This window comes from Xiphias gladius, chromosome 2, assembly GCF_016859285.1.
Source record: "Xiphias gladius isolate SHS-SW01 ecotype Sanya breed wild chromosome 2, ASM1685928v1, whole genome shotgun sequence".
In the NCBI taxonomy this organism is placed as follows: domain Eukaryota; kingdom Metazoa; phylum Chordata; class Actinopteri; order Istiophoriformes; family Xiphiidae; genus Xiphias; species Xiphias gladius.
In genome coordinates, this window is record NC_053401.1 from 20,347,907 (window position 1) to 20,360,771 (window position 12,865).

Below are 12,865 nucleotides of genomic sequence, written 5' to 3' on the forward strand. Positions count from 1 at the left end.
TGTGTCATGTTGAAGTAGGAAAGTGACAAACACAAAACACTGTTGCTTTAAACATCACGGTACTTTGTAACATTCAGATTCACCCTTAATTGGAACTAATGGACCCAACTCTGGAAAAAACCGACACAGACCAAAAGTAGACTAAAGTATGCAGACAGAGTTTTCTCTATCTTTGTGTTCTTTCTGTTTTCCCTCAGCTAAAAGGAAGTGAAGAAAGCAGCATGGAAGTCGTTTCACAGTCACTTATCCCACATACTGTCCAACCATATCATCATATACAGTGGCTGCACTTAAAAAGTGTCAAACTTGTCCACTGTGGTTCCCTCGCAGCTCCCCCTCGGGGGCGCTGCGGTAAGAACACAGTGTCCTCCAACTCTGCACGAACCCTCTAAAATCCAACCTCCCGCTCTTTCCTCCCCCCCCCCGGTGTTGCAGAGGCCCCTCGGCACTGCTCCGTCATCGTCTCCCATTTCCGGGCCGAATAAATAACCAGAATCTGTTACACAGGGTTTCAGGTATTTACTCAAAGATCTGTTGAACATGGTCAACACCGCGCCACAAGTCACACATATTAAACTCAATGTAGGCTACAGCCAAGAAGACAACTTCTGTGCCAACACTTGTGAACATTTGAAATGTGACGCAGTGGATTCAGGAAGTAATCAGACCCCTTCACTGTTTTCACATTTTATGTTGCAGCCTCATCCAACAATCATTCAAATTGATTTTCCCCTCATCACTCTACACTCAATGCTCCAGAATGACACAGTGAAAACAGAATTTTAGACATTTATTTAAAAGGAAAAACTGAAATTTCATGTTGACACAAGTATTCAGACCCTTTGCTGTGAAATTTAGCGCAGATGCCTCCTATTTCTCTGGATCATCTCTGAGCTGTTCCGACACCTTGACTGGAGTCAGCCTGTGGTGAATTCAACTGATTGGACGTGATGTGGAAAGGCACACACCTGTCTATATAAGGTCTCACAGCAGATAATACATATCAGAGGAAAAACCCAACCACGAGGTCCAGGGAACTGCCTGCAGAGCTCAGAGACAGGATTGTGTCAAGGCACAGATCTGGGGTGGGCTACAAAAAAATGTTCTGCTGCGTTGGAGGTTCCCAAGAGAACAATGGCCTCTGTAATTCTTCAGTGGAAGAAGTCTGGAACAACCAGGACTCTTCCTAGAGCTGCTGCCCAGACAAGCTCAACAATCAGGGGAGAAGGGCCTTCGTAGATTGATGAGGGGAAAAAATGAAGGTAAATGATTGTAGCATGAGGCTGCAACATAAAGAAATGTGAAAACAGTGAAGGGGTCTGGAAAAGTTTTGAATGCAGTGTATATCTCACAGCTGCTGTCATTCACTGGTATTTATAGCGATTTTGTCAGATGACGTCGAGGTCATAAAATATAGATTTCATCAGCAACCGGCCTTCGCCGACCGCTGGCTAACAGTTAGTATGCTGAGACCAAATCTATTTCTGTCTGTATTTCTTGTGTGGCGACATCAAAACACAGCCTAGGTGACCACAGAGAGGGACAGACCTGAGGTTTAATAGCTGTGTGTCTCTCGGTGCAGCAGGCTGGGGACGACTTGCTTCCTCACTCTGTTGTATGACAGCGGAAAGCCGAAAATTAGCCCGCCCCTCCCGGCCTTCGCATTACAACCGTTAGCTGGGCATATTTATGGTGCATGTTAGTGAAGAGGGGAATAATGATGGGTAATGTGGAGCGTAAAATCGCCCTGCCACTGATGATAAACTTCTGTTCTTGTCGTCCCCCAAACTATCTGTCCCTGCCCTTCTGACGGATTGCGGTCAGTTCAGCATCCTATCTGGCTACAAGATTAACCTCGGTAAATCTGCGGCTGTGCTTTTCGGAACCTTCAGTAACACGGACACTTTTCCTTTTAATAACCATCTCTGGTTTCACACATCGGGGAATAAAAGTACCGTCAGACTTGAAGGATTTTTGTTGACACTTGAAGGCTGGACCTACTGTTGTGTCTGTTTGCTCGAATCAGTGTGATGACAATGAATCTCGTCCTACAGATGCTCCCTCTGTGTTTACCCATGAAAGCCAACCAGGGTTTAGAAAGGCCTTTTCTAAATTCATCTGGCAGGCTAAAAACCTAGACAGCGGATCAAAGCGTTACAGTTGGCGGTAAATATGGGCGATCTCTCCACGCCTAATTTGCCGTTTTGCGACTGGGCCTGTCACGCGCCACATTTCTGGATATGGTTACATACGTATCCTGAGGGAGAGGCTTGCATTGATTCCCGGGCTTGTTCCCCATAATCCCCATGGAGTGTGTGATGTAAATAAGATAAATTCAAATCCAAAACAGTACCAGAGTCTGTCCTGATGTAACTGCAGGCATCGGCCTCTCTTTGTTCTCTTCCTGGCGGGCCGATGGGATTCAGACACGCAGTGACCCCTTTAAGGATAACGCTTTACTATCCGGTCAGCTGTTGTGGGCGATATCTGATACCTGCTTCTGGAAACTCATTTTTCAGATTGTGGGATTTTACTTCCTACTAGATCAAGGATACCCTGCCTACTGATCCTCAGCACCCTCCCGTGCATGATGGGTCGCCTCCGAGGATGTGGTCATCTTTCCTAGATCCCCTACCTGCAGACCTGAAAACCGTACTTCTGAGGGGTAAGACCCCTCTCATAGCCACAACTTCAGCCAGTACATGACGTGTTGAGTCTCTGCTACTTGTTCTCTTTCAGCTTTTTTTCCCTCCTTGCAGACTCGGTTGTGTGTGCAAACGGCTTGACTTTTCTAGATGTGCTGACTGTGCTGTTGAGGTGGGGGTGGGGGTGTAGTTGTCATGGACTGTTCTGGCTGTTGCTTTCTGTTAAAAAATAAAGTCTACCGACAAAATATGTAAACGAGAACAACTATGTCGTGAACTTGACTGTGTTAACACACAGTACAGGTGAGCAGAGGGGGAAGGAGGCAGGAGGGTCAGAGCGGAGGTTTAATGGGCCGATGCGCATCAGAGCAGTGGGTTGTCTCTGTAGCCTCTCCAGAGACTTTTCCTTTTTTTTCTCATCCCGGATTTATATTTTATGTCACCTTTTCCTTGCAGGGTTTAAAGTGTAAAAAAAAAAAAAATCACAGTTAAAATGGCTGATTTTATGTTCACAACCTAATGGGCCACTTTAGGGAAACAGAATAGACTTTTAGGTCTTTATACGTCCGAACTAAATTAGTATTATTGTTGCAATAAATGGTTCAAACCTCAGCATGAGTGCCCTGATTGACAACTGGCTCGTGTTTACAGAAAGAAGTGTCATTCCCTGAGGAAAGCGAAGGCCCTATTCTCCTTTTTTCCTGCACCACCCTCAGAACAAACTGTACGTTTTAAGTAAAAATGTACACGTTTATAGAGTCTCATTATTTCCTTTAATACATGTAGGTTGGCTCTGCAATATTACATCTGTCCTAATACATTAAAAATTTACTATATGCATATACTGTCTTATTTACAGAAAGTGGATATTCAAGTTCCTCCATTTAGACTCAACTTTTTGAATAGAAATACAATTGTAATGTTTGTGGGCATTTGGATAAGCACGGTGTATAATGATGGCCAGACTATAGCGCACCAATGTCAACTGTCCCTGCTGTCCCACGGGGACACTACTGAGACCAGGGTAGTTGGTCTCAGTATACACCAGTCCGTAAGGCGTCACAGGGATGGTAGCGTTGTCTTTGCCTCCATCTTGTGTCAGCGAAGCAGTACTGCAGTTTAAAACCCAGCAGTGACGGAGGTCCGAGAGATCTGGAGGTGGTCTGTCGGATCATCCACTGCTGGAGAGAAACTGATCAGTGTGACGAGTTTCGCAGAGTGTGGACCGGCGAGGAAGTGACCACCTATCATCCGTCTTCTAAAATAGAAACCTAATCGCTTTCCCTGCTCTGCAGTCCACATATAGAAGTGTTGAATATTTAAAATATCTTCATCAGCATTACGCTGGCCTGCTACTGGAGGAGGACTAATAATCCAAACCAGAGTTGTGACCCTGTCAAAGATGGAATTTAATACAAACACCTCCAGATTTGCGAACCCATGCATAAACCATGCACCTGAGCTTTCGACCTTCTTCGCTCAGGGACACGTCTGTCTTGCTGATTTTTCTTATGCCGACATGTGAAATATACTCGATCTAATGTGACTTTTTCTTTTAGACAGTACTCTCGTCTTTTTTCCCCCCCGTTTTGGATCCATCACTTCCATTTCTTAGGATTGTTTATTGGCCTGTAGGAACGGGAGGAACGATTACAGCAAGCACGTCTTGAAAATGTGAAGCAGTTCTTGTCATTATGCCTGAGTAAACATGGCCAACAGCGTGCGGACTACTGCTTTTTTTTTAATGCAAAATGTTGCCACACCACTGCTCTGGGGGATGTCTGGTAAATCGAAGAGCTGAGAAATGCACAAATGCACAATGACTTCTTTTAGAGTTTTATTGGCTAATTACCATTATTTCCATCTCCGTTTATAATTTGTGAGCATTTTTAGATATCATCTTAGCAAAAAAAAAAAAAAGCGTAAAAATAGGATATTAAAAATAATCTGGAAAATGCACAAGCAGCTTGAAAATCAAAATAGTGTTAGTAAATTATATGAAGTACTATACAGAAGAGAAGCAAATATAGGTTGATTTGTTGATAAAAGATGTGATTAAAGGATATAATGAAGGATAAAATATATATGATGAAAAAAACCACAAGATAATCAGCGTAGTGAACTTCTGTTTACCAGGTTTTCTTGCCTGGACGTCAGAAATCCTGTAATTTCTAAAATACAGTGCAGCTGAATTCAATGCACTCATTCAATGATGACACAAGAAAACACGTACATCGCCGCAGTAGGTCTCCCATGTAGAAGCTATGAGTACCCGCTGTGTATCTGGCAATCAAAGCAGACATCCAGTCACACAAGAGCTGTACCTTAGAACTGATTATCATGGGCTGCAGCAGTAGGATGGCAGGGCCGGTTTTGTTGCTTTAATCAATAGTGTGATGATTGATACATTAGGGTTCAGTTAGCTTCAATGATTTCGGCTGGCATGAAGCTTCCATGTATGTGAAGTTGAACAAAAATACATTCCTTTTCATAATAATCGAAAACCATAGTTGTCACTATTAAATAAACAAATAAGACATTATAAAACAAATAATCAATCATATAAACACAGTAAAATGGACAAATGAACCAGTACATTGTAAAATAATTCAATTGCTTAATACAATTTTAACTCATGGTGTAATGTTGTTTCATCACTTATTTCAGTTATACTGGAATTTTCATTTCATTATAACCATCGTTATTTCAAAATGACCCTTTCCAAACATCTGTTTATTTCAACGTAGCATTGTTCTCACCAACACTTATAGGCTGAAATGTGTGTATGTCTGTGGCTTTGGAGAAAAGGGCATTGGGAAATAAAATGTATTTCTATGATAAACTCCAATACAGCTGAAATGGAAAAAATTTAAAGTTAGAGAGATGATACAATAAATTTACATAGTAATCCTTTGAGTTTAAATATATGTTTATTTCACAAAGTCTTGGTTGATATATTTTATATTTTACTGTTTATTCATTTATATATCATCATGTTTGATATTATATAGTTTCATAATGTTCATTTATTTATTTAAGATCGGCCATATTGGAGTTAAATGCGTAAGTACCACTTAGATGTGCGCTTGTCGTCATTTCCGAGACTGAACCTGGTATTTACAGTAAATCACATGTGACATCGGTGTTGCACGACCCCTTGCTTTGTGAAGGAGGTTAAGGAAACAGCACCGAGTGCCCACAGCTTTCTGGTTCTTCCAGTCAGTGAGAGGTGAAGGCAGGTGCAGATCAGCCTCGCTCTTCTTTCAAAGAGGTGGTCAGACAGAATCAGAGGCGTCAGTGTTCCTGTCATGGGACCTATAGACCAACTATCGTGGTCCACTGGTAATAAGCTGACTTTTATGCTGTTTGACTTTTCCCATGCACGTATATTTTCCTTTAGCGACTCCCCAGATATATTTTTGTACTTTTTTCAGTTCTTGTTTTCTAACGTCTGCCTGTAAATGCAATGCAAAACGCCGCGGATTGAAAAGTATAGTGAAATGGTGCATTTAGGTACAGGTACAAAAAAAGACTTCGGGGGGTGAAGTCTGGAATACACATGAATTCAGCATCGCAGTGTTGGTGTTACAAGGTTGTAAGTAGATGAATCTTTTATGGAGACCAGCAGCAGCAACATACTGCTCACATTTAAACATTCGTCAAATATTTGGTCTTGAAAGCAGCACATCCAGATAGTTTATATTGCACAGGATGAGCGGGAGCTGAAGCTGCTGTTAGTAAAAAGCTAAACCTGACTTCATGCTGACATGTCCAAAAGCACAGTAGAGACATAGAGAAAGAAGCTGTTAACAGCACAGACTTACAGTAGCATGTGTGTCACATTCGGCAAAACTGAGTGGAACACAAAAGTCCGTCTGAAATGAAACTCTCAGACAGACCATACAGGATCCACCATCATCTCGAGCTGATTTCCATTCAGAGTCTGAAGAACAGGAAGTCCATCAGAGGATCACACAGCCAGAAGAGGATGCCTCCGCGGTGCTGGACACACAAACAAAAGGTTTCAAATCACATCCAATCAGAAACGGGCAGTCAACAGCATCACTCGGAAATACTGTTTGTCTAAGCTCTGAATAGCCGCTGCTGTCAAACAAAGACATATAAAAGCTTTGAATAATAATTTTTGTCCGATATGGTTTTTCCACAAAAAGTTAAATTACCTGGTTAAAGTTACTTAAGATGGAATCTCCTTCTCTCTCACTGAATAATCCAGAATCTATGAATATGCAAATATCGTTCAATGTCTAACTGCTGGACACACAATGGAAAGTCCATTCTCAGTGTATGTACTGTATGCTGTAGGCTTCAGATTTCCACATAGCATTTGTCTAAGTTGCATACTGGACCACAATTGGCTCCAAAGCAGTTGTGAAGTCACAAATTCATCTCATCTTACTTACATGTGTTAAAGTGAGCTTTAAAGTGAGCACAGAGGAACTTTCCTCAAACAGCAGATAAAGGTGAAAACAGCCGGCTAGTGTCAAACTGCACATAAAGCGGCTTCAGAAAGTGTTCACGTCCTTCGCTTTTTGTACACTTTGTGTTGTAGGCTTATTTTTATACACATAAAATTGCAATTTTTGCCAACAAATCAGCACTCAATAATCCATAAAGACAAAGTGAAAACATGTTTTTAAACATTTTTGCAAATTTATTAAAAATCAAAATTAAAATCTCTCATTTACAAAAGTATTCAGACCCTTAATTCAGTACTTTGTAGAAGCCACTTTGACAGCAGTTACCGATTTGATTCTTCTTGGGAAAGTCTCACAAGCTTTCCACACCTGGATTTGGACAGTTTCTCATTCTTCTGGGCAGATCCTTTCAAGCTCCATCAGACTGGATGGGAAGCATCTGAACTGCCATCTTCAGGTCCCTCCACAGATATTCTAGGAGGTTTAAGTCTGAACTTTAGCCGGGCCACTCAGGGCCAGTCAGAGACTTGTCCTTAACCCACCTTAGTGTTGTCTAGGCTGAATGCTTCGGGTCATTGATGTGCTGAAAGGTGAGCTGTTGCCCCAGTTTCAGGTCGTGTGCACTCTGGAGTCTCCCTGTTCCTGCTGCTGGGAAACACTCCCACAGCGTGATGCTGCCACCACCATGCATCACCGTAGAGATGGTATTAGCCAGGTGATGAGCTTTGCCTGGTTTTCAATTTTTGTCTCATCAGAACAAAGAATCTTTTTCTTGCCATCAGCCCTTTGAATGCCGTTTGACAAACTCCAAGCAGGCCGTCATGTGCCTTTTACTCAAAGTGACCTCTATCTAGCCACTGTACCATAGAGACCTGATCGATGGAGTGCTGCTGAGATGGTCGTCCTTGTGGAGGTTTCTCCCATCTCTGCAGAGGACTTCTGAAGCTCTGTTAGCGGGACCGTTAGGTTCCTTGTCACCTCCCTTACCAAGGTTCTTCTTGCCCGGTTACTCAGTTTGACCAAACGGCCAACTCTAGGAAGAGTCCTGAAGGTTCCAAACTTCTCCCATTTCACAGTTATTGATTCACTGTGCTCCTTGAAAAACTCAAAGCTTTAGAAATGGTTTTGTACCTTTTCCCTGATCTGTGCCTCCACACAGTTTTATCTCAGAGGTCTACAGAGACTTCCTTGTATTTCATGACTTGGCTTTTGTTTTGACATACAGTGTGAACCGTGGGACCTTTTGTACACTGGTGTGTGCCTTTCTAAACTACATCCAATTAATTCAATTTGCCACAGGTGGACTCCAATCAAGTTCTAGACACATTTCAAGGATAATTAAAGTAAACAGGATGCACCTGACCACAAACTTGAGAGCCAGAGCAAAATGTCTGAATACTTTTGTCTATAAGAGATTTCATTTTTTGATTTTTAATAAATTTGTAATATTGTTTATAATACAATAAAGTGTGCAGAAGATGAAGGGGTCTGAATACTTTCTAAAGCCACTGTACTTGATTCTTCACAGTGAAGCTCTATCATCCAAGTTAAGTAACAATAAGCAAAACACATTTTTGAGTGGAAGGGGATTTTAAGGTTGCTAGACCAGGGACTCAAGACCAATAAAACCACTAAAGTGGTCCCACCTCTGCTCTGGAGTGTCAGACTGCTTCATCCTTTTGGGGGCGCTGCCTTCCCACTCAACTGGAGGCTTCTGAGCCTGCTCACTGGTCTCAATGCTCACCTGAAGAGAGGGGCAGAGACACTTTTCACTGTGATGGCAAATCAGATGGAGGCTTGCTTCTATGAACAGTATTAAAGCTTTTGATACTTGGTTTTAAAGTTAGATATAACTCTGCAATGTCATATAGTAACGACTAAATAAGCAACCATCAAAATTAAAGTTTGAAAATAAATATCCTTAGTTAATTTGCTTCATCAGGACAGTGTAGGTTGGTTGAATGTGACTGACAATGGTCAGATTCGTGCATGGAAATACATGACATAACCTTTTCCCAGCTGAGCCTTGCCCAAAATTCTCTGTGGGTTCCTTACTACAAGCGACACCTTTCACATTATACGTAGTCATTAGATCCATTGTTGCTATAAAAATATTGATTAGTGCTGCAGCTTTATCTGTTATAGGAACAACCATGAAGTTCAGTCCAGACTTAGTCAGGGTTGCACATTATGTGGGCCAGCAGGAACCAGATTTGGTTTTTTCAATCATCTTTTATGAATTTGTAAGGTACTGCATTTGACTGAATAAAGAAAAGTGGTGTCAAAAAACGACTGTTTATTAACAACATGGTTTGAATCAGTTCAATCTCTTCCTACTGCGTTGGCTTTTCCTATTGTAAATACCTGAATGTGGTGCCTCGGAAAGTTAAAACTGCGTGTTTAGCAGTTTGAAGGTACTTTATCACTGTGTGTTAGAGTGTGTGTGTGTGTGTGTGTGTGTGTGTGTGTGTGTGTGTGTGTGTGTAACACACCATGTTTCTCTTCCTTCCCGGGTCGTTGCTGCTGCAGCTCGGTGTGTTGTGGCTGTCAGCAGCTGAGTGGAGGGGTCTCTGGCGTAACTCCTCTCTTTGATGGACTACTGTCAGTTTGGACTGCAGCTTCCTGTAAAGACAACACGTACTCAGTTAGCGACTAACCAGGTTCATACAATTTAAGGACATTCGATACAACAGTGCTGCAATAACTCATCCCTTTATAAATCTTATGAGGTTTCTGTTGAGACTCTCTGGTCATTTTTTATGCCGCCTTCAGTGCTTGTGTCATATTGAACTACATTCTTTTGAAAGGTACTTGCAATGTGCTGTGCACCTTAATTTACCAGTTAAAGGTAATGGTAAACAAAACACACTAGCAAACACTAAATGAAACTGAACTAACTTAAACCAATTACACCATCCTCAAATATATTACCACTGCTGATAATTACAAGTGTTTTAAACACATCTCAGGGGAGAAACACTCTCACCTTTATAAGTTTACAATATAAAAAATAACCTTGACCATGTAAAGGACTCACTGTTTCTTAATGACCTCAAACATACATACATTTCTCTACTGACAGTTCAGGAGACAGAGACAGAGACAGAAAAAGAAGAAAATTAAGAAAGAAGACATAATGCAGTAAAATGGGCAACTGGCAGTGGCACAAGCGCCCTCCGTGTAGTCAGTACAATATGTTTCCACCTACAGACCACCACACACAGCCGTTTTTTAGCTTGTTGGCTGTGGTGCACATTCATCTGAAGAATCTGAGTTTTACTGCATTCACTTTGATAGACTTAACACATTTTTATGTTATGCAGATTCAAATACACAACAAAATCAAGCTTTAATTCCTGGTTAATGGTTACATTAATGGCTGGATGGGCCATATTCTCCAAATTTACACCAGTTTAACACTCTCTAAACCTACATACTGTACACTTAGTTTGACAATGTGATCTTGGTTAAAATTAAAAACCCAAACTCTTCACATGTGACAAAAGAAAAGCAGTTTTTTCCTTTCCTCTCTTTTCCTGCCCACTCAGACACCGTGATTCACTACCATTCAGTAGTTTCTGCCTTTAAAGTCATCTTTCACCAGGATTGTATCATTACTGGCTTTAATATGGACCACAGAATTTTTTAAAAATAACATCATTTCATTTCACCATTCGGTTCCACTTAGAGTTAATAAATGATGATAAGGAAATTATGTCCAGCTACATTATTATGAATTTATCTTGTGAGGTCAGCCTGAAGACCCTCTCCACCTTCTGCAGATGACAAGTAAGTAAGAGTTAAACCTTCTTTAGTCCTCACTACATCCCTGGTGGTCAGGCCTTAGCCTACCTCACTGTTCACTTAGTGTCACCAAGCATTGATCTACACTCTAATTAAGTCCCTTGGCTAGGAGTTGTGTGTTTGTGTCTTCGTGTGTGTGGGTATTAATACAATATTTGTTTAACAAAAGGAACACTGCACAGAAAAAACTACGATCAAGAGCTAAACAGTAAAAGCTTCTTTGTTCACAGACAAAAGATAGCTGGTGAAGTGGGTATTTTGCCCTCAAAAACAATGGAAAGACTGGAACCATGGCTGCCTACCAATCTAATACGACTTGAACAGAAAAAAGAATAAATGTTTGATAATCACTGTGAGAAACATCCAATAGATTCAGAGTTGTCAGTCCAGAAAGTGTCTAGTCTTCGTTAAATCAATAATTCAGCTATGTGTAGACAGACACACACACACACACACACACACACACACACACACACACACACACACACACACACACACACACACACACACACACACACACACACACACACACACACACACAAACCCACACACCCCTCAGCCTTGCACTTCTCCCCTGTGGTGTGAGTGCTGCTGACCCCTGGTCTTCAGCCTGTCCCCTCCGTGGTCCTCCACCACTGCTAATTACACTCCCTGCAGTTTAAAGCCAACAGCCTGCAGCCTGGGCCCCCATCTGCTGCGTCCTGTGAGCTCTCTGACAGTCTCGTCTCTCTCCTCTCTGACAAAGCGATAAACTAATAAACCTGGCCGGGCACGCTGGGGTCGGGGCCCTCGACATAGCCGGCCCCTCCGCATAGCGGGGCTGACTCGGACCTTCCTCGGGGAGGCCGGGGGCCACGCAGGCTGGGAGTGGAGTTACTGAGGTCTGGCTGATCAATGCTGAGAGACAGACAGGCCTGAGGTACAGTATCAGCGTGTTTGAAAGTTTTATGAGGAGTCATTCTATACCATGTGAGAGTCGAGGCAAACAAAACACTCTCTGCTCACTGCATACTGCTTCCAGAAATGATTATTTCTGTTAATACCACATACAGGTGAAGTTCTGAGCTACATGCTTTCCATCAGATAATGAAAACCAGGAAGACAACATATCCGATATCCGCATATCCCAAAACACAAACAATGAGTATGCAGCACGTATCACACACGGTTCCAAAATCAAAAGTAATAAATCAATTAAGCTCTGAAGCACCTATCAGTCAGCACTAATCTTGTGCAGCTAATGCCCACCAAAATTTATTTCAAATTTGATTTCATTTTCTTCTTGTCAACGAAACCCACGTGCAGACCCAAACCAACACTGGGTGCCTCCTACTAACTAAGTATTGTCTGTGTATCAAAGCCTGATATATCTTATACCTCTGCGCCACAGAGCTCCATTGTTTCCACAAACTGTGAGAAACACATCAATGTTCCTTCATCACCAAGAACACACACACATTGTAGTTTATTTTGACTCAATACACACTAGAGACACCGAATGCGAATGAATCTGCCACTGAAAATACTCCCAAGAAATAAATAAGTAGAAACAAATAAAGCGCAATGCAATACACATTATATGCATTTCCCTTTTACATCTGCATTTGTGTGTCATAATTAATATGAAAAGCATACGTTAAAAGAACAATTACTCATAGGGCATTTAGCCATTTTAAATATTCCATATCTTAGGAAATGACTGAACCTTTTTAAAAAATGAAACAATATATCTCTGAGTTTTTAAAAGAAAAGATGCCAAAACTGTATGTCAGGCTGAATTTAGGGGAAATGTATATATAAAGTGATGCAAAAGACATCTACAGTATTCCCATTTGATGCAGTGGTGCAGACATAAAATACACGGCACCTTGGGTTTGAATACTTGATTAAGAATTTGATTTACACTCTACACAAAGACAACAACACAGAATACATTGCAGCGTTGCAATGTGTTGCTGTCATAAAGTGTGGAGACCATTT

General features: G+C 41.6%; 1 protein-coding gene across 1 annotated transcript in view; it reads right to left on the bottom strand.

Annotated features, from left to right (window-relative positions):
• Window positions 1-4,545: 4,545 nt before the first annotated feature.
• arhgef39 (Rho guanine nucleotide exchange factor (GEF) 39) overlaps window positions 4,546-12,865 on the bottom strand; it is a 66,934-nt gene continuing 58,614 nt past the window's right edge. The window contains exons 10-12 of the mRNA XM_040151130.1: window positions 9,574-9,703; window positions 8,728-8,825; window positions 4,546-6,647 (exon numbers count right to left, since the gene is read on the bottom strand). Of these exons, the coding sequence (XP_040007064.1) occupies window positions 6,608-6,647; window positions 8,728-8,825; window positions 9,574-9,703 (268 nt within the window). The 3' untranslated portion in view covers window positions 4,546-6,607. The remainder of the gene's footprint in view (window positions 6,648-8,727; window positions 8,826-9,573; window positions 9,704-12,865) is intronic.